At 47.4% G+C, this 21,424-nt stretch overlaps 2 protein-coding genes across 12 annotated transcripts in view; both read right to left on the reverse strand.

Annotated features, from left to right (window-relative positions):
• Positions 1-9,187: 9,187 nt before the first annotated feature.
• LOC142904891 (MSL complex subunit 3-like) lies at positions 9,188-18,593 on the reverse strand. Of its 4 annotated transcripts, none has more exons than XM_076051277.1 (14): positions 18,140-18,593; positions 16,847-16,929; positions 16,552-16,647; positions 16,177-16,271; positions 15,965-16,062; positions 15,743-15,871; positions 15,243-15,404; positions 14,788-14,942; positions 14,179-14,453; positions 13,648-13,737; positions 12,845-12,954; positions 12,635-12,734; positions 12,462-12,546; positions 9,188-9,656 (listed from the first exon to the last, which is right to left on the reverse strand). In XM_076051277.1, exons 1-14 carry the CDS (start codon positions 18,275-18,277, stop codon positions 9,557-9,559), a joined length of 1,716 nt encoding a protein of 571 aa, XP_075907392.1. In that variant the 5' UTR covers positions 18,278-18,593; the 3' UTR covers positions 9,188-9,556. The 4 variants fall into 4 exon arrangements, with proteins under 4 accessions (XP_075907392.1, XP_075907391.1, XP_075907394.1 ...); XM_076051276.1 differs by having other exon boundaries at positions 14,788-14,946; positions 15,247-15,404; positions 18,140-18,592; XM_076051279.1 differs by lacking the exon at positions 18,140-18,593 and adding an exon at positions 17,348-17,528 and having other exon boundaries at positions 14,788-14,946; positions 15,247-15,404.
• Positions 18,594-21,133: 2,540 nt separating this feature from the next.
• The window catches only part of LOC142904875 (peripheral plasma membrane protein CASK-like), a 37,083-nt gene continuing 36,792 nt past the window's right edge, over positions 21,134-21,424 (reverse strand). For all 8 annotated transcript variants that reach the window (XM_076051244.1, XM_076051241.1, XM_076051248.1 and 5 more), the window contains one exon: positions 21,134-21,423. In XM_076051244.1, the coding sequence (XP_075907359.1) occupies positions 21,247-21,423 (177 nt within the window). In that variant the 3' untranslated portion in view covers positions 21,134-21,246. The remainder of the gene's footprint in view (position 21,424) is intronic.

The raw sequence follows: 21,424 nt of genomic DNA on the forward strand, positions 1-21,424 counted from the left end.
ACACACACACAGTGAGAAAGGGGAAATTTCCACTACATTAAACACAACACAGGCCGCCCGCTCGCTTTTCCAATTCCGCTAATGTTTCATCCCTGCGTCCGGTCGGGCCGCAGCACCCATATCACGTCCCACAAGGTCGTTTGGCCGCAGAAGGTCGAGTGAAACTAGCCGACGATGGCATACAGCCCTGAAAGTAGAAAAATAAATAACAAGATCGCAGCTGCGCAAGGCCGGCGTTGACAATTCGACCTGGCTTTAAGGCCTTCCAGGAGTTGATGAGCGGAGCTGGCAGAAGTATTCACATTCTGTACTCAAGAAAAAGTATGGATACTTCGTAAAACTCCTTTACTCAAGCAAAAAAGTTGTGACATAGTAATCTGCACTGAAGTGACCAGAGGTCGGGGCTCAGAGGTCAGAGGTCTAACATCAGCATCTGGATCATTTTGAACAGCTTTGCAACTCTCAATACTACTGTTTCTTTCTTTTCCAACTGCAGCACAACCAAAGTGTAATCAGTCACAGTCCTGACCAGCGAGTCATTATGGGATGTTGACAATGTTCATAACAATAACCAAAGTTATTTTCTACACGTTTATGCTCTTGTACTGAAAACATACTGAAAAGTGACACCAAAGCCGATTTTGTATTATTATATTATTATATTATATTGTAAAATAATCTCCCTCTAGAATATCATCCACTTTTATATCGAACTACAAAACAGTCCAAATTAAACTCCAATTAAAGAAGCAGAAAGTCCAGATATTTATGTAAAAATGTCGGGTGACCAAGTAAACAGTTAAATATTCAAGTCAAGTACAGATACTTGAGTAAAGGAACAAAGTATTTGTACTTTGTTACTTCCCACCTCTGTTCATGATAGTAATTAACTGCAAAGGCATTTGACGACTGGTAGTTTGCGCGTGAGACGCGCAGGTAAAAACAGAGTCAGAGAGCGTCTCCAAACTAATCAAATCGTTTCGGCAGGGAGCTGCATGAATTTCCATCGTGTGACAGCAGGAGGGGGAAAAAAACGGAGGAGTACGAGACTCTCCGACCAAACCCAGCCCAAAAAAAAAGAAGAAAAAAAAAACACCTGCGAGCGACGACATCAGATGCAGAACTTCTCCGGAATGCTTTGGACGACGAGAGAGAAAATTGGATTCGCAACAGGAAGGAAGTGGTGTCGCCTTTTGTTCCTTGCCCCTCCGCCTCCCTCCCAGCAGCTGCAGTGCAAAAGAGCAGCAGGGAGTTTCATCATCTCAAATAATTCAAGGGAGGCCGGACTGGATTTAAAAAAAGGGGGGATTCGGGGAAAGAAAGAAAAACGAACTTCAAGCTTCTCGACCAGGAGGGGGCAAACTGTTTGACTGGTGGGGCCACAATGGGTTGTGAAATGTGCCAGAGGGGGGTTAGCGGAGCAGCAGCAGATGGATGGAGAGTTTTGGTGAGCCACCTCAAAGTCGGAAAAAAAATATATATATATATATATTTATATATATATATATATATATATATATATATATATATATATATATATATATATATATATATATATATATATGTATATATATATCAGTGTCTTTGAAGCCCCACGGTGTTTAGCTCTTTATTGAAACGACTCAGCAAACACAGACAACACGGAGGAAGTATAGCTGTTTGATTGACTGACTGACGATTGATATCATTTCTCCAAGTTCATTTAAGGGTCGGATTAAAAAGCGTCACACGCCGCAAATGGCCCCCGGGCCGTAGTTTGCCCAAAACCCGGTCTAAGGCTGTTGCAGATCCAGACGGCCTGCTGACAAGCAGAAACACTCATCAAAAAAAAAAAAAAAAAAAAACCTTGAGTCTCTCGGATAAAATGAGATCTATCGTCTCAGGCGTCCGTCGTCATGACAGTCCGGCCGGAAAAAACGAAAAGAATAAATTTAAAAAAATTATTAAAAAAAAAACAAAACAAAAACGACTCTCCTATGATCTTGTTTGCATCCATTTGGTGAAGGGTGGAATATTATTTTATTCATCCGAGGTCGAGAAGCCGGAAAAAAAACTGGGAATGTGTGTCAGTCGCTCGGCAGCTGCTGAGTCAACGCTTCAATATTTGGAATATCGCTGGTTCGGAAAGCCGGGAACAGCAGGTGGGGGGAGGGGGGGGCACCGCAGCTCACACGCACACGCACACACACACACACACACACACACTCACTCACTCACTCTGCTGGGTCACAGAGCAGAGCTGAAAGTCGGAATCTGAATCAAATTTCATTTGTCTGCGTTGTGGGGCCACATGTTTCCTGGCCAACGACCTTTGACCCCGTCGCTGTAATCCCTCGACAATGATGCCGCGATTTGGCGCTTTTTCTCAATCTGCCCGCCGCCGCCGACAAGCATCTTGAGGCGGGGCGAGACCAAAAGAGGCAACGTTATAGGTTGTTAAAAGACAAACGCGAACAATCATCATCATCATCATCATCATCATCATCATAATAAAGGTGCTTTGGTTCTAATCCCTCACGTTAAGGCTCTCTGTCATTCAAAACCATGAGAAAACAGACTTTGCTTCACTTTATGACAAGTTTTGCTTCAACCTGAAAATGGAACAAAGCAAAGCTTCGTACTATACAATAAATAACTTCATATCGCACACTTGCAAAATCCAATTTCAATGAAAAAAAACAACAATGAAATAAACAAATAAAAGTATGCCTCTTTTTTATTTGCAGCCTTCTGAGTTAAATTTCAACAGTAACCTATAATGTGATTTGTACATTTTAAAAACAAAATATCAATAATAATCCAATGAAGTATTAATAAACATCTCCAATGAAGGTGCGGCAACTCTGATCTGCGGCATGGATGATCAGTTAAAGTCAACTGATCATCCAGCCTCGACACCCAAAGACCAATATTGAAACAGCAGATACACACACACACACACACACACACACACACTGTATCTCCATCATTTACCTGCACGGTTAGCAGGCGCGGAAATTCACACACAAACGGAAAATATTAAACAAGTTAGCCACAGTTAGCGCTCACAAAAAAACAACACACACACACACACACACACACACACGCGTGGGCCCACACTGGATAAACCCTCATCAATCCGTGATGTAATCTCCAAGTGTGTTTGGTAATTACAAGGTCTGGGTTCCTCCTGCTCTTCCTCCTCTTCCTCCTCCTCGGAGCCTCCTCGGCCCTCTTACATAACTGAACCGCTCGCTCACGTGCCGTCACTTCGCTGAGTGAGATTACAATACGGCTGATTGGATGTCTGAGGGTGGGGTTGGGGGCTGTAAAATCCTTCAGCCTGCTCGGGTGGCGGTGGCGGTGGCGGCGGCGGCTGCTAGCAGAGATGACGGAAAAAATGGGAGGAGAAAAAAGAAGTCTGACGCCCTCGTGGCTTCGTTGAACCCGACGATACGCAAACACTGCCTGGGTTCCAGCATAGCGGCAAGCTAAAAGTCTGTTCCTCTGCTAGCAACCCCCTGTACCACCCTGTCTTAAATAGCTCTTAGCTTAGCGCCGGGTGGCTATCACCGTTGGAGTGATCAATAAAGCAGCTGCATTATTTCTTGACAGACTCGTGCAGTGACAACAGTTTGTGGGCTCGTTAGCGACAAATATCTGAACTTTCCAGCCCTGACATTTGAAAAACATGCTGGTTTCTTTTGTCTTTGAAAGATACTCGTTCTGTTCAAAGTCATTCACTTGTTATTTATATCCTGGTTGTTGTTGCTTGAAGTGGCGCTATTTGAACTCTGCTCTTTGTGTAGTTCAATATAAAAGTGGGCGATAATTTAGAGGGAGATTATTTTACAGTACCTTGTCGTTGGGGTCACTGTTCACCACGTGATCAGGACGGAGAAACATAAACATGTAGAAAATAACATTGATTATTGTTATAAAAAGTGCAAACACACTGAGAACTGTTTGGTTGTGCTGCAGTTGAAAAGAAAAAAGAAAGTAGTAGTGAGAGTAGCAAAGCCGTTCAAAATGATCCAGATGCTCATCAAGATCTCTCACCTCTGACCTGTGACCTCTGACCTTCAGTACAGATTCTTCTGTCCCAACTTTTGCATTTTTTTCAAAATTACCAATGAATTTATTGTTTCATCGACGGTGAAAAAAATTAGTTAACTTTTTAATCAGGTACATTTCAGAACCTGTACTAATCTCACTGTTACTGGAGTAAAGGAGTGGAATCAGTTCACAGTACCTCTTCAGTCCGGAATGTGAATGCTTTTGCCACCTCTGTGAATTAGTGACGCCGCAAAATCGGAGAAGGTTCTCAAACAAACCGTCAATCTGCAACGCCAAGCAGCCCCACCAGGGGACTGGGGGGGGGTGCACGTGCTGAAGACTGCAGCCGACCGAACAAACGACAACGACAACGACAACGACAACAGCGACGACAACGACAACAGCGACAACAACTTACTGGAAAGCCGTCAGCATCCCCAGTTCGTCGTCGTCGTCGCACGGCTCCATCCCGTCGGCCGCTCCGCACGGACGATGAACCACCAGAACGCCAGCGGGGAAGAGAGGGAGGGAGGGAGAGAGAGAGAGAGAGAGAGAGAGAGAGAGAGAGCGAGAGAGAGAGAGAGAGCGGCAGCAGCGACTTGCAACTCAAAAAATCCACCTCTGGATCTCTTTTAAAAAAGAGAAAAAATCCCCAATCCCAATTTCCTATGTGTGTAAGTGTGCGTGTGTGTGTGTGTGTGTGTGTTCCTGTTTGTTTGTGTGTCGTCCCCCCCCCCCCCCCCCCCCCCTCAAGGCCTGAAGCTCAATGCCAAATGTTCCAGCTTAGCACCGCTGTGCAGCACCGCTGGTGATGGATTTAGCCGGGGCATCTGGGCCAGCGGGGATAAACTGCCTTCACTCACTCTCACAGACACACACACACTTGATCTAACTCACCGACACACACACACACACACACACACACACACACACACACACACACACACACACAGAAAGGGAGAGCGACGTGCGCGCGAACAGTGAGTGCAAGTTTGGTTCGATGTTGAGAGAGAAGGAAAGGAAAGGGGAAAAAAAAAACAACCAGCCCACCCCTCCCGACGTGGCATCGTCACAGATAATGAAAAGATGCGCTGTGCACGCTCACGCACACACACACAGACACAGACACATGCACACACGCGGCTGTCGCGCAGCCCCGGCGGATCAATGCTTGAACAGATGTGTGCCAACTCTGGAGCTGCTGCTGGGCGCTGACACCACCAGCTGTACTTACAGTCAGTGCGTGCGTGCGTGCATGTGTGTGAGTGTGTGTGCGACATGAGAACCGATGACTCGACTCTCAAGCGGGAAGCAAAGCGAGTTTTGTTACGGCCGCGTGGCAGCAGGCACCAAGAGATCGACTGCAAAAGTTTCAGGAAGCTGAACGGTTTCCTTTAAAGGTCCAGTGCAAAAAATTTTGGCCTGATTTAGGAATTTCATATTGATAAAAGCCACAAAAGTCATCCTCCCTTTAGAACGATACTCATATATGTATATGTATATATACATATATATATATATATATATACATATATATATATATATATATATACATATATATATATATATATATATATATATATATATATATATGTATATATATATATATATATATATGTATATATATATATATATATATATGTATATATATATATATATATATATATATATATGAGAATCTCCATAAATCAATAAGGGTCTTGTTTCTGAGTAAGCTGCCATCTTGCTCCACCATGTTTCTAAGGAAGCCTGGTGTGGACAATCCAGCTGTGTGACAGCATAGCTTTTGGTATTTAGGGCGAACGCTGCGTCCTCAAATAAACCAACGAAGAAGACAAAGAAGGTGTAGGAGGTATCTCGGTTTGTGTGTGCAGACCATCGTTGCTCACTAGCAAGCGAAAAAGCAGAACAATTTAAAACCTGACCACTAGATGGCAAGATTTTACACACGGGGCCGTTAATTCTGGACAAACACACGCTCTGCTGACAGGGGGAGGGCGTCCGCAGGTGGAACGCCGACCACTGGCCGGAACCTTCCGTGGTCAGCAGTGCCGTCGGCCCCCTTTGAGACGCCACCTGGCGCTGACCTTCGCCAGGAGGATATTTATAGCAGCGGTACAGAGCCGTTGGCTCTCAGTTCGGTTACAGTGGGCCAAAAATGGTTCCTAACAAAAAAGCAAAAAAAAAAAAAAAAGAGCTAATTGCCAGCCCAAAAATGCAAAGTGCTAGCTTGTTAGCGCTTTAGCATGACAAGTAATAAAGAAATAAAGAGAGAGACAAAATAGCTTGGTCACGTCCATCTGGGGGCTTTACGCAACCTAGATTTGGTTCTGGGAAAAGCAAGCAAAAGAGTCTCCAAAGCAAATTTGTTCATTTTCCTCTATTTGTCATGATGTGGATCATTTGAGAGCAGGCGGGAAGTTGGTGGCGACAAAAGGAGGGAAAAGGCAACGACGACCTGACGGCCAGATGGCTGGGATAATGTGAAAAATATGACGAGGACAATGGGCAGTGAATTCAGGGAGCCAGCAGTGCCGAGCAGGTGTCAGTGGGTGACCCGTTTGACTCGGATCGCTTTCAACAGAGGCTGTTGAAGACAACAGAGGCTGTTGAAGGGGCCGAGATGCAAAATCCATCAAATTGTAGCCCGACATTTGAAGAACTTGAACTATTATTTCCCCCCTTTCAAAGCAAATACAATACAGCCGCGTGAGGACTGGAGAGGCTCTCCGCAGTAGAGTGAGGTGGAGGACGGACAAGGAAAGGCAGGAAAGAGCAGAAGATGCCTTTCCTTTTTAAACCCCCCTGCTACTAGAAGCCTTGGGAGAATTTGAGCACAGGTTGATTCATGGGCTTCATCTAAAGTAACGTCTGCCTCGTTTGATCCGCTCTCACAGTCCTGCTGCTGGGAAATCAAGACTCCCGTTGTAGCGAGACACTGCTGATGGCCCAGATCAAACTGATAATCGGCCCCCGGCTGAAGGCTGAGAGTCTTGGGGTGAACATTATTTGTATGAATGGAAGGTCCCCCAGTCTGGCATCTCTCCTGGAGAGGAGCCTGCTGAATTACCCATTGAAGAGGGAGAAGACCAAAGCCTCCCTTTGCCGGACAACCTTGTTCTGCCCCCTTGCAAACATCGAGCTAAACATCCCTTTGTAAAGTCATGCAGGGAAACTCACTCGTCGTCTCCGAGGAAGGACGTCTCTGTCCACGGCACCACCCGGCTCACCCGCCCTTCGGACGGGGGAGGCTTCTTGGGGGCGAAAGCTTGGAAGAGGCGGCAGGCACGGGGAGTGGAGGCTGGGTCAGAGCTGACTGACGTGAGGTCAGTGCTGCAGTCGTACGAGGTCCAGGAGGAATCTGAGGACGGGGATGGACTGTTGGCCAGCAGCCCCTCACGCAGTCCATCTCTGAGCTCCATCGTGCCGGGGACAGAGGCCCAGTGGGGGGAGGTGAGATCAAGGAGGGATCGAGACTCCACCAAGAGTGTCTTCTTGCTGGAACTAAAGCTCTACCTTCGCTAGAAGCCGTCCACCTCTGTCCTAATACGGCTACTGAAGACACAAAGAACCCTTCACCGGCCACATTAGGAGCTACGCCAATGCATGGAAAGCGAAAACCCACCGAGGGCGCAAACCAAGGAGAGAACTGTGGAGCCAAGAAATGGCAAGACCTAGGTGCAAGACGCGGTTGGACAGCACTTAGCGCAGCTCACATCCGATTACACCCCATTTATCCACGACTCCCCAAAGGACAATCGAATCAGGCGGTAAGTGGGCAGAGGCGGCGAGGTATGAGGCGTGAAGCGGTGGCTTCTGCGAGCCAAACGATAGCATCCGGAGATGCAGGACCATCTCGGGTTACGGCGAAGAGCCGGTGGGCGGAAGGGAACCCGATTCAAATGGGATTACGGCTAACCGCCAAAATGCCATTAGGAGACAATTACAGAGAGGCCAGGTTAGTCTGGGAATCAACTTACGGGATGCTCTGAAGGAGTGCACTCACATTTTTTTTTTTGGGACTCCCTTTAAGCATTGAACATTGGTAGCGAAAACCTGCGCTGATCGCATAGGAAGGCACTCGACACCGACTGCAATTGCACTGTTACGCAATCAAAAGGTCAACGGACTCGAAATTTCTGCACTTGCGTTCTACGTAGGGAAAGAGAGAAGCACCAAAGTTTTGTGTTGCTGTGAATATATTGCAGTGACATAATTGGAGGGGAATTTGAATTTGCAATTAACAATTTAAAATGCAAGCAGTTTTTAAAGCCTCAGTGACTGGAGGACCCTCCCGACCCAATGCTCCAGAGTGCTGGTGGCCACAGTGCTCTCCGTTTCTCCTCCTCCTCTGGCTCTGAGACGGCAGCTCACACCCGCAGACTCTGTCTTACATCCGTCCTGTACACCTGTCCGGCAAAGACTTTGGGAAGTTCCTTCACAATGTGGATCTATTTACCAAATTGTCGCACAAAAAGGTCTTTCTCTACATTGCAAGAACAGTCCAGTTGGGGGCAACCTTGAGTAGCTGCTACAGCAGCTGCACTTCAGGAGAATTACTGGTCAAATATGATAAACCTCAAGCCAGGAAGACAGTTTCTTTTTTTCTTTAATCTTAATGGAAAATAACAGACTATTTACTCCAGCAGCACTTGCTATTGTTTGTGGGGTTCAATAAAGCTCAGTTTTTGAACACCGGAGCCAGAATTGTGCCTGCTACTTATGGAAATAAGCAACATTCTGGGCTCGTCCCCCTAATGCATCACGACAGCGAGCCGTGCGTCAAACCTAGCGCCCCCTGCCTTGTTAATCACCTTCTGCAGACGGAGCCAAAACAATGTCGATTTCAGGAGGGAGAAAAAACAAACAAGGAGCAGCACTTCAATTGAGGGGAAGGGGACTGTTTTGAAGCTGCTGAAAACCAAACAGAGGGGCTGCGCCAGCAAGGGGGAGGAGAGAGAGAATGTCAAGCAGCGTCTGCGGAGGGCGCTAGAGTTTTAATCAGCTGCAGTCTGGGGATGTGAAGGTCAGGGAAACTTTTACCGCTCCGTCCCATTTCTGACCTTTAACGTTGACTCGGATTTTTGTGATTGTAACAATTTTGGTGGATTCATCCGGTGGTGTCGCGCCGGTGCAATGAACACTCAGGATGCACTGCAGGAGGCTTTTATTTCAAATGGCAGATACAGATCATCGATACACTGACGTGGGGCTGCTCGGCCGAGGGGACACCAGCAGAGAGCGGACGCAAGAACTTGAACCAAAAAAAAACGAACAGCCAAACAACAGTGGGATGGTCGAATGGAAAACCTGCATCCTGCATCCATTTTATAAACAAAAACAAAAAAATAACGTCTCCAAGTGGCGGTCCAGACTCCCACAGCAGGAACTAAAACAAATCCTAAAACTGAAACAAGGCGAGAAACAAATATATAAACTAAAAGAACTAAAAGCCCAGGAGGGCGGGTGGGTCGCAGGTGGTGGGGGTGCGGGGGGCGATGACAGCCGGCGCCGGCCCCCCTCAGTAAGCGGGCCGGGGCTGCTTCATGCTGTAGTGGGCCTCAGACGCCGACACGTACGACGTCTCGGGGAAGAAGTCCTCGTGGAACTCTGCCATGAACCTGGAGGGTGAGACGGGTGAGACGGGGGGTGAGACGGGGGGTGAGACGGGGGGTGACGCTTCAGTCAGACCTTTCGGGAGCCAGTGGCTTTCCTCGACATCCACCTCCCCCCCTGGGAATACAACCCAGTCAACCCCCCCGCCCTTTGACCCTCATCGGCAAGCCCCACCCCCTGGCCACGCCCCCCTCCCCTTCCACTCCTACAGCCGCTGCTGCTGTGATACAGGGATGGATGACAAAATGGTCCGGAACACTGGGTTGCAGCAGCAGCAGCAGTAACAGTAGTAACAGCAGCAGCAGTAACAGCAGTAACAGCAGCAGCAGCAGCATCTAATCAGCAGTGGGAAACTAATCCTGAATCTTCTTAGTATCCGCTACTGGGCCAAATCCTCTAAATCTTGCCATCTCATCTTAGCTCCACCGGCCCTCCTAATCTCAATGCAAACAAATTATCCTCATCAGGAGGAGGGAGAGGGGGTGGGGTGGGGGGGTGCACGCAACGCCTCCACGGTGTGTGATGACCAAGGACACCTATGGAAGGGTGGGCCCTGCTAGGTGGGCGGAGCCTGGTTTCAAAAGAAAAAAAGTCTGTCGGGACACAAACTGGTGCAAACAATGACAGCTTATTCAGCAAAAAAAAAACAACAACTGAATTTATACATACACATATGTACTGTATATAACACATGCATGCATGCATACATACATATATAAATATATGTATGTACGCATGCATGTGAATATGTACAGTACATACATACATACGTACGTACGTATATATATATATATATATATATACATATATACACACACATATACATATGTATATATGTCTATATGTCTATATATATATATGTGTGTGTGTGTGTGTATATATATGTGTATGTGTATATGTATATATATACACACACACATATATGCACATATACATATATATATATACATATACATATATATGTATGTGTGTGTATATATATATATATATATACATATACATATATACATATATATATATATATACATATACATATATACATATATATGTATGTGTGTGTATATATATATATATATATATATATATATACATATATATATATATATATATATATATAGATATATATATATATATATACACATACACATATACACACACATATATATACATATACACATACACACATACACATATATATTATACATATAGTAAATAAACATATTTCTCTATATACATTATAGATATACATATATATAGTGTATATAAAAACACACATGCGAGTATCTTCTTTTTTGTGTTTCTAGTAGCAGACAGTCAGACCCGTGCTAATCTTTGCAGCTGTCAGGATCAGTAATAACACAGGGCTTTGTGCGGGGGGGTGGCGGGGTGGGGGTGACGATGGTACACACATTGTAAATCAGCATGTGTGCACACACACACGTGCACAGAAATACACACACCCACGCGCACATGCAAACGCGCACCGTTTAATCATAATCATTCATCTGGAGAAAGGGAGAGTGAGAGATCAACTGCGTCTACATCCCACAATGCACTGCACTCCAGTCTCTGCCACGTCAATCAGCCCCCAACCCCCCTCTTTCCTCCTCCTCCTCCATCCCCTCCTCCTCCTCCTCCTCCTCCGCCACTGACCTCACTTACAGGGTGTCTTTAAAGACGGTGACTGTGCAGAAGGTGAGTGTGTTCCTGCAGCAGTGCATCAGAGCAGCAGCAGCGTGGCAGAGCTGCTTGAGCTCCTGCAGCAGAGCAGCACAGCAGCACAGCGTGGTCTCTCAGTGAGGAGCAGCTCAATTCATTGACACCTCCAGCAAAGCCCAAATATCAATGGGTCCAAAGAAATAAGGACAAAAATATACTGTTTCACAGATGGCAGGGATGATGGTGCGCCACAGCTCACTGATTACTGTTGATTATCATGCATATGTGAATGTGATTGTATGTGTATGTACATTGTGTATGTCTGTATAAATGTATATGCATTATATGAAGGGATTGTGAGGAAGCCTTGTGGACCCTCGATGAAGACACTGTGAGGGGGAGGAGGAGGAGGGGCAGAGGTGGCTCCGGCTCCACCACCAGCTCCCGCTCCACAGCGCCGCTCGGTGGTAGCGCGCCGCAAGCGCAGGCCATTGATTAGAGAACAGAGGGGGTGTGGGGTGGGGGGGGGCTAAATCCCTGCTAAGGTTTGGGACCGGCTGGAGCGAAGATGGCGAGGGAGGATTTAAAGATTAGACCGCCTGCGCTTGTGTAACCACCCCACCCCACACACCCTCTAGCCCACTGCTGCCGCCGCTGCTGAGAGCTGCGCTTCCACGACAGGTTTTCCCCAAAATAAAAGCCACATTTCAAAGTGCAATTTGCAGGCGTTTTTTTACATTGAACGGTGCGAAGTGCATCGGCTGTAAGCCTCGTCGGAGCTCTCGTCCCGCCAGACCCCACTTTGAGGAGGACGGAGGCACAAAGCATTTTGTGCTTTGGGAGCGGCTATTTGAAGTGAACCGGTCACGTGACTCCCCCCGCGCACGTCACGTCTGCTGACGCGTAAATGGGAGAAAGTGTTTCCGTGACACTTTTGCGATTAGAGCTCGATATGGATGCGTCTGAAAAACCTCCTCATGAGAGCGTATGACCAGTTGAATATTGCCATATTTAGATTTTTGCACAATTCTGGGGGTTGATACTTTTACTACTGCTGCTGCTGCTGTTAGTTCTGCTTATTAAGTTCCGCTACGCTTTTTTTAGCCATCTTTTATTCCAACGTTGGCGAGGCTGACTGTTGACCCCCTCACCTGAGGAAGAGTTCCAGGTGCTTGACCAGGGCTCGCAGGTTCCTGTCAGGGATCTGCATCTTCCCCAGGATCTCCGGGAGCTTCACTGCAGCCCAGAGAGAGAGAGACACACACAGAGTCAGCGCGGGGACGGGTGAGAGTCAGAGCGAGAGGAGACGGAGGGAGGTACGGACCGAAGAGGCGCAGGAGGTGGTGCGCCCCATACAGGTAGGAGGGAGGAGGGAGCTGGTCCTTCAGGGGGTAGTTGTCTGGCGTGAGCTTCCAGCTCAGCACCTGTGAGGCAGACCAGGGAGGGAAACCGTGAGGATCGCAGGTCACGGCGGCGGTGCGCGTTAAACGCACTCTGCGTTCACTGAGCGTTCTCCGTCCAGCAGGTGGCTCACCTCGTTGAGCTCGTTGTTCCTGCGGCTCTCCAGGCCGTAGAAGGGTCCGCTCCGCTCTCTGCTCGGCGTGGAAGGCAGCGGGGACGACGAGCCGCTGTGCACCGGCGTCTCTGGGGGGCGGGGGGGGGCGGGGGGACAAACTGGGTGAGGGCTGTTCACTGCCACCATCTAGTGGTCAGAAATAGGTACTAAATGAAAGGTTGTTTTTTGTTTTTTGTACTGAATATTTGATGAAATGTATTTACTTCTGCTCCTCTTGTGTCTTCAGTGCAACAAAATAGTTCATTGAGATTCACATCAACACTCAGTCAAGAACAACTCAATTATCTTATTTCTGTCAAACATCAGGCAAGTAAGCGGCAAGTAAGACACCCATTCTACAGGATGTCCCATAAGCTTTCATACATATGGTTTTTAGCGTTGCAATTTTTTTTCAGATTTTAGACACCCTAGAGCAGGCATGGGCAAACCGCGGCTCGGGTGCCATGTGCGACCTGTTAAGCTTTTTGATCCGGCCCACCGCGAAACTTGAAGAAATTATATCAATAGTCAGTCAAGTCATAAAATAGCTGCATGTCCTCCATGTTGTCAGTGTTTGCAGAGTCATTTCAATAAAGAGCGAAACACAGCGGGGCTTCAAAGACACTGATTTAGTTGCAACTTTGCTTTGGTTCGTTTTCAGTTGACATCAAAGCTACACATCCCATGACAGACTTTTCCCTCCAGTGTGACCCCATCAGTCAAACAGTTGGTCCACCCCTGGTCTAGAAGACTCAAAGAAGGTTTTTGTGGTGTCGACTCACTTCTGTCAAAGTTGAGGATGAACTTCGCCTGAGACGCCGAATCGACGAGACGACGTTTGAGCTGCGGAGACGCTGTGGTGCTGCCGCCGCCTGGGAGTGACCAAAGTTGAAGAAAAGAAAGAAAGAAATATTGTGAACGTCCATAATTCGGTCAGAAAATGCAAACAGACTGCAATCATCATGAGCAAGGCAAAAAAAAATTGACAGAAAATGTCCAAAATATATTCAGGAAACAGGGGAGAGGTTCTCAGCTCGGGGGAGACGGGACTAATTTCCTTTATATTTCCTTCATTTCTATTTGGAGAAGGGGCTGAGAGCTAACAAGCTAATTAGCTTCCATCACTCCTTTTAGGATGGCTCACTTGTTTTCTGTCCTGTTTGAATAATTATGTTTCCTTAAATTTTAGTTTCTTTCCTTTAATTTTAGTTAGGAAGCCTTGTCAAATTGACATATTTGAAATAAAAAAAAGAAAGAAATTCATAATTGATTCACGGCTGAAATAAAAAACAAAACAAAAAACCAGACTGTACCCCCACTGCTTCCTTCAGCCGGCCGCTCTCCTCCGGAGGTGTTGCGGGTGGAGCGTCGCAGCGACTGCGACTGGAAGGAGATGCAGTCCATGTCGGGGTGGCGCCTGCGCTTGGGGGTGGGGGTAGGGGTGGGGGCTGGGGTGGTGGCGGTGGGGGCTGTGGGCGTGGGCGTGGGCGTGGTGGTGGAGATGTCGCTCAGTGCCGGCTGGCTGTCGGTGGACTGGGGGGTGGGCGGGTTGTGACCCGGCGGACTGGGGCTGCGCTCACGCTGGGCGCTGGGGGAGAAAAGAGCTGCGATCAAAAACACGCTGCAGTCTTCCAGAGGAAAAATTAAATTAAAAAAAATCATGTAAAATAGCAGAGGCACCGCTACATCACAATTTAAAGATCATACGCAATGTTTATCACAATTAAACACGTTAAACAGATTTCTCACAACTCAAATATCAAAATAATATGCCCTGAATCACACAGTCGACGAGTAACAATGCAAGTGAAAGAGTGTTACGATTTCATCATTCAGCAATTTTACAAAAACAATGACATAAATTCTCGCGTCACCGTAACTGACGAGGTGGACTGACGGCTGCGGCCGTGGTGGTCGCTCACCTGCTGGAGCAAGGCGAGCCCTCGGGGACGCTCGTGAAGAGCTTGGAGGAGCTGACCTTCTTGAACTGGGCCTGCTCGCAGGGGTACAGGAGGATCATGGGTAGAGTGAAGTCGAACGTGATCCTCAGGCCATCCACCATCTCCTTGCACAAATCCTCACTGCAGAGACAAAATAACAGGGACGCGGCTGAAGGGTCTCGCTGCTTAATTTCTATCAACTGGCGACATCTAGCGGCCAAAACTCACAACTACACCTTGAATTTTTATTTCTTTCTAAATACTAACTGCAGCAATAATTCAGCAGAGTGCATATTAGGCAAACTTCAAACAATAAATATCAAGGTTGCAAGAGGATAATATGTAATCTGCTTTCTGTGGACATAAACTTCAACGCTCAATAGACTGAAAACATCCGTTTCTCTCCTAGCGCTTCCATCCCTCTGCTGCTGGTGCACTTGCCTCTTGTCGGGAGGGACCGGCTGCGGGCTGCTGCCCTGCGTGCTGCTCTGCTGCCGCCGGTACCGCTCGTTGGCCATGAAGGCCTTGTTGATGGCAAAGTGTTTGACGTAGGACTCCAGGATGTGGACCACGTTCGTCTGGCAGGGCACCATCACCAGCTGAGCACCGGCACACGAGCAAGTAAAACGTTACTCACAAGCAACAACTTGGAAGACAGCGTTTCTCAACTGGTGGGTCGCAACCCCAAAGAGAGCTGTTCTGATTGGGTTGCAGCTTCGTGGGCAGTTTCGCTTTTAAAATGTATGTATTTATTGAGAAAACGTTCAATTCAATTCAACATTTAACTTAACTTAATTCAATTATTTATTTAACAGACTTTTTTGGGGGGAAATAAATTAGGTTGGCGACTTCAGTAGGAAATTGAGACTCCACCAGTTGAGTTGAGTTTTTAGCGGTCGACCGTGTGCGAGCGAGCCTCACGTCCGGCCCCGCCCACCTTCTTCCTTTTGTTGATGTAGAAGCAGTCGTCCTCAAGTTTCTTCTTGAGGATTTCCGGGATGTTGATGTCCACGTGCACCGCCTTCTCCTCGCACTCCCTCTTGACGTTAATGTCTGGCTCCACCCTCTGAAACACGCGCAAAACAGACCGTCGTCCTACAGAGCGACGACAAACCGCCGCTGCCTACGAGCGGCCTGGATTCAGAGCAACCGTCCTCACCATTTTGTTGATGTCTTCAGAGAAGGCGCTGTCTCCGCTGTTTGAAGACTCGGGCTCAGAATCGTCGCCGTCGCTGCTCTCCGAAGACGATATCAAACCTAGATGTGGAGGAAAAACAAAAACAAAACACGAACCAAAAAAAGGAGGCAAAGGTGAAGTGAAATACTGGAAGCGGCAGACGAAGGAGGAAGAGGAGGAGGAGGAGTTCTCACAAGCGTCATCACTGTCATCTTCCTTGGGGAGAGTCTTCAGGGACGATTTAGTACCGGACTGACGACGACGCCTCTTTGCCCATCCCTTTCTCTTCCTGTCAAGCGAGCACAATACACACCTTAGCTCAAGTCACTGGCACCAGAAGGGGATTATGAACCAATTAATATCCATACAGTGTACTGGACTTGTCATGTTTGTTTGTTTTCTCGAGGGTACACAGTATGAAACCACTGTGCCTGCCTACAAGTCGAACCACAGAGCTCTTCCTTTGACTTTGGAGACGCTTCACGGTTCGAGAAGCCAAAGTGACGGCAAAAGTACACTGAATGGTGATACCATGATGGTGTCTGAATGAATGAACCATATGGACTTACATGCGACCTAGAGCTTTGCGAGCCAGTTTATGTTGCAATTTACGGTTTTCCTCAGTGTCCCTTAGGACATGATCCTCTGCAGCCCAACGATCCCAGCTACCCGAAAAACACACACATTAAAAAGGAAAAAAGGAAACAATGATGAAGAAGAAAAAAATCTCGAAAGGGCTAATAGACAAGAAGTTGGATGATAAATGAGACTTTGCAGGAATCCACACTATGAGTATGGCACAGCTGAGGGGGGAGGGGTGGTAGATCCAAGGAAGTCCCACCCGGGTGGTGGTGGTGATGGTACCTTCTGTTCCAGCCGTTGAAGTGAATCAAGTACTTTGGGATTCTTCTTCCATGTTCATCTTTACCTAAGAAGACGTCGATGACCTGAAAAACACACACACACACACACACACACACACACACACACACACACACACACACACACACACACACACACACACACACACACACACACACACACACACAAAGGTCACTCGGGTTTAGCTTTGTTTGCAAGTCAAGCTGCACATTAAAAGCACAGCCGGCTTCCTGACGAACAGATCATCTGTCGGCGGGGCTAAACTGAACGTTTCTGCAGGAGGAGGAGAAGGGAGCGAACCACAGACACCCTCCAAACCTCCAAACCAGTGTCAGCCACCTGAATCGACGCTCAACACAACAGCTGACTGCAACGCCGAGGAAACAGGTGTAGCTCCCGTTAGCTAGCCTCGTTGTTGTTTTTTTTCCAACGAACAGGATGATTACTGAGTATTGATGATTGTAATTTATCCTGAATACAAACCTGAATCAGTGCTCGGCCTACGACAACACCAACGCTGCAGATTTCGGCTGTGTGGGGAAGAGCTATCAGCAGCTAGCAAAGACGTCGCGAGTTGCTGACGCAAGCGCGTTCGCGCGCACGCACGGCGCACGCTCCGTCAACCGCTCTGCTTTTAGCCTAGCACGCTAGGTGCCGTGCTAACGGCTAGTGAAAAGACGCCCACTTCGCTGAAACGTTGTGCAAAGAAACACACTGACGAGCCCAAAGCACTTTTCCCCAACCGAATAAACATAGACAGTGTATTGTAATGATCAATACAGGCACACAGGCACACACGCACACAGCTAATCAGCAATAACTCAATAACAATACGTCACGAACGATTAATTGCATTTACGGATCTCTGATACGCCTTGGATATCGGTTATTACCTCTCAACTAACTTTGAATTTTCTTCTAATTTTTTTTAAATCTCACTTCCATAAACGTTGCTGATGGGTAGAATACTATCCATGCTTTACAACGGTTCACTGGTTCAAGGCTGTCGTTATAAGACAGTATACTTTACTATTGTGTAATACACAGTCAAGAGAAAACGTGAAAACAAACGCACCCGGAAATCATGTCAGAAACCTGCACTTTTGACAGTTGTAACGAGCGTCACATTGACACTTTTTCAGGTTAACTGTATTTTTTTTTTTTGTTGTTGTTGTTGTTGTGTTGTGTGATGTATAAATGTGTATATTTGTTTACACAGCGTGCCGAACGCGACACTCAAATGAGCTGAAGGCGTGAACGCGTGCCGAACTTTACCTTGGCGTCGTACAAGACCTTGGCCTTGGTGGGGTCTGGTTCGAAGCACAGCACTCGCTCTCCCTGTTCAAACTGATATTTAATTCCCCGAGAATTCATTTGTTCATGGCGCCGTGCAGAGGGAGAGAGCGGGAGCATCAATGGAACCCCAACACACTGGTTAACCCCTTCCTGTCTGATCACTGTCCCACCACGGAGGGCTTCTCTTCCGTCCCAAACACACACACACACACACGCCGCGAGTCACGCTGGTGTCATTCGCCAACGTTTCGTTGGAAAATCCGAATCTGGAGACGACTCGCTCATGTGTCAGTTCAGCCCAGCACAGCACTGACGTCTCGGAACTTTTCCTTTTTAGAAAGTGGCCACCTGTCGTGGTTCCCAAAATGTGGTGAAAGCAGAAGCAGCAGCGGCTGGCCGAGACAGTGAGATGTGGACCGACTCATCTTGTTCAGTGAACGGGCCGCGCACTTCCTGGTGAGCTGCCGGTGCTTCCGGGTGAGAACCGCTGGGACTGTGAGCGATTCTTTGAACTGAACGGATCTATTCTACTGATTCAATTGATTCAGTAGGATAGTTGTCACTTGTGCGAAAACTATTGTGATGATTTGCGATGCAAAGCAGCATTTTGAATGAGGAGATTCTATGTCTGCGGCTGTTGGCAGTTGACATGACCACACATTTGTAGTTTGGTGTCAGTGTCAACGCCTGATTCTGAAGAGTTGCTGCTGATTCGTTTGGAGTTTGCATGTGGACCTGATGGAACTGTGCTGGGACTTGAAACTAACTGTCTGCGATGAAGCTTCTGCTTTATTATGGTGTGTATTCACATCTATTCACATGATTTCCCCCCCGCCCCCCCGCCTGCCGACATGTTCATGCTGCACATCCATTGTGCCACTGATTTGAAAGGTCACTGCTGAACTTCGATGGAGGAGTAGCGCGTTACAAGTTTGCTTCGTCACAAGCAGCTCTGCCTTAGAGTCACGCGACCTGCACACACACGCTGCAAGAAAGAGGCTGCGTACTTTAAACACGTAAAAGGAAATATATTTTAAAAAATAATAATCATGAAATAATCAAAGAAAAAGGAACATTTCATACAGAGGAGCTGCTGCTGCCATTTGCAGAGGTAATTTACACAGGACTTGAAATGAAAACACTTTACTTGAAGTGGGCCGCCAGTGACCACACCACACCGCTTAAAATACTGATCTCTCTTTTATTCATTTATTTATTTGTTTATTATTACTTCTTTTTCGATGAGCCTTCACCTGGTGTGCTGGCGGAACAACGTGGCGCCACTTCTGGTAAAGCGTGAAGTAGTATATGTCACACACTGAGCTTCTTTTGAATGTTTAATATACACTGGCTCTTGGTAGTTCACTCGAAATGACATACGCACCATTGAAACGTTTACACACAAAAATTTAGTTTAGTTTTCTTTTTTTTTTTATCTCTCTCTGTCTCTCTCTCTCTTTCCCCCTCCATAGCAAGAAAATTTCATTATTTTTTTTTGTAATTTTAAAGACAACAGTTAACAATTCCAAAAGTCTAAAACTCTAGGATTGGATCAGTCCCACCTACAGGGAGGGGGCAGCCCCCTCCCCCACCTACGCAGACGCTCCTGCGAGGAGAGAAGAAGACAGCCGGCAGGTGTCGTGGTCATCCAGGGGTGTGCATAGGCGGGAAAACCTCCCACTGGCTTCGCACCAGGAAGTGGGTCCCGTCTTTTTTTTGTCGCTCTCTCGTCTGAAAAGCCAGTCCCACTGATTGGATGAGCAGTTAGTGTCTGGGAGGGAGAAGGGGGTGGGGGGTGGCAGGGGGGCGCGGGGATGGATGGGTGAACACAGCCGGAGGAGGGAGGAGAGGAAGGAGGCAACAAGACCAAAATGAAACTCCAGTCGACGTCATGCGTCTTCCTGTCCATGTATTGTGCAAACTGAGATGTAAACAAAGACCGTTGGAGTTTTTTTTTTTGGGGGGGGGTGGTAGGGGAGGGGGAGGGGGGAAGCAATGGCGCAAGAGGCTACATCAAAGGGAAAGACGAGGCGGGTGGGGGGGGGGCAGTGTGCTCTTTCAACAGGCCGACAGCTCTGGTGGAGACGAGAGGAACTGCAGTTTCCTGTGCTTTATTTTTTTTTCCATCTCCTGTCCTCTTCTCCAACTCCAGCGGGAGGGGTTGGGGAGATGGGAGATGTGGGGGGGGGGGGGGGGGGTGTCACTCGTCGTTGCCACCGCAGCGGCTTTTTTTCCCGATGTGCTTTTCAGAGTCCGGCAGAGTTCATCGCCAGGGTTTTTGGAGGGGGTCTGGGGGGAGGGGGGACATAGAGTACCACGAGAAGTGCCTTCCAAGGTCAACCAACCAACACACACACACACACACACACACACACACACACACACACTGCGTCACGGTCATGCTCGCTGTTGCCCTTCCCAGCGTCGCCAGCCATCCATCCGTCATCCATCCATTACAAAAAAAGAAAAGTAGAAAATACCTGCAGCCCTCCTCCACCCCTGGTGCCCCGCCCCCTTCAACACACCAGCACACAGCTAGGAACTGGACTGGTGTGTCATTTATGTGTGTGTGTGTGTATATACATATATATACATATGTATATACATATGTATATACATATATATATATACATATACATATATATATGTATATATATATATATATATATATATATATATATACATACATATATATATATATATATATATATATATATATATATATATATATACACACACACACACACACACACACACCTATATATATACATACATATATATGTATATGTAAGTGTATATATACTGTATATCTCTGTCCACAACAATCTGCCTGTTAGGCTGCTGAGGGATGGGGGAGGGGCTGAGTGGCTGCAGAACAGGACCTCCTCAGTGGAGGTGAGTTCCTGCTGAGTCACTGCTCGTCTTCTCTTTGCGACAATGGGCGAGCTACACAGAGACGGACGATGCTGATGAGAGAGATGATGCTCCATCCAGGCAGATGGTTTTTGTTTCTGTTTTTTTTTTTTTTCCTTCTTCTCCTTTTTCTCCCCAGTTCAGCCGCGGCGGCGGGGGTGCGGAGACGTGGGTCAGTAGACCCAGGAGACGGGCACCCACTGGCCCGTGGAGGACACCAGGTCCACGGCCTCCTCCAGCAGGCGGATAGTGTCGTCGATCTCGTTGTTGATGATGGTCTGGTCAAAGTAGTGGGCGTAGGTCTGCTGCAGCATCTCCGACTCCTTCTGGAGCCGCTGGAGCGAGTCGTCC

This window comes from Nelusetta ayraudi, unplaced genomic scaffold (genome assembly GCF_046127955.1).
Source record: "Nelusetta ayraudi isolate G7.1 ecotype Tasmania unplaced genomic scaffold, CSIRO-AGI_Nayr_v1 ptg000134l, whole genome shotgun sequence".
Lineage (NCBI taxonomy): Eukaryota > Metazoa > Chordata > Actinopteri > Tetraodontiformes > Monacanthidae > Nelusetta > Nelusetta ayraudi.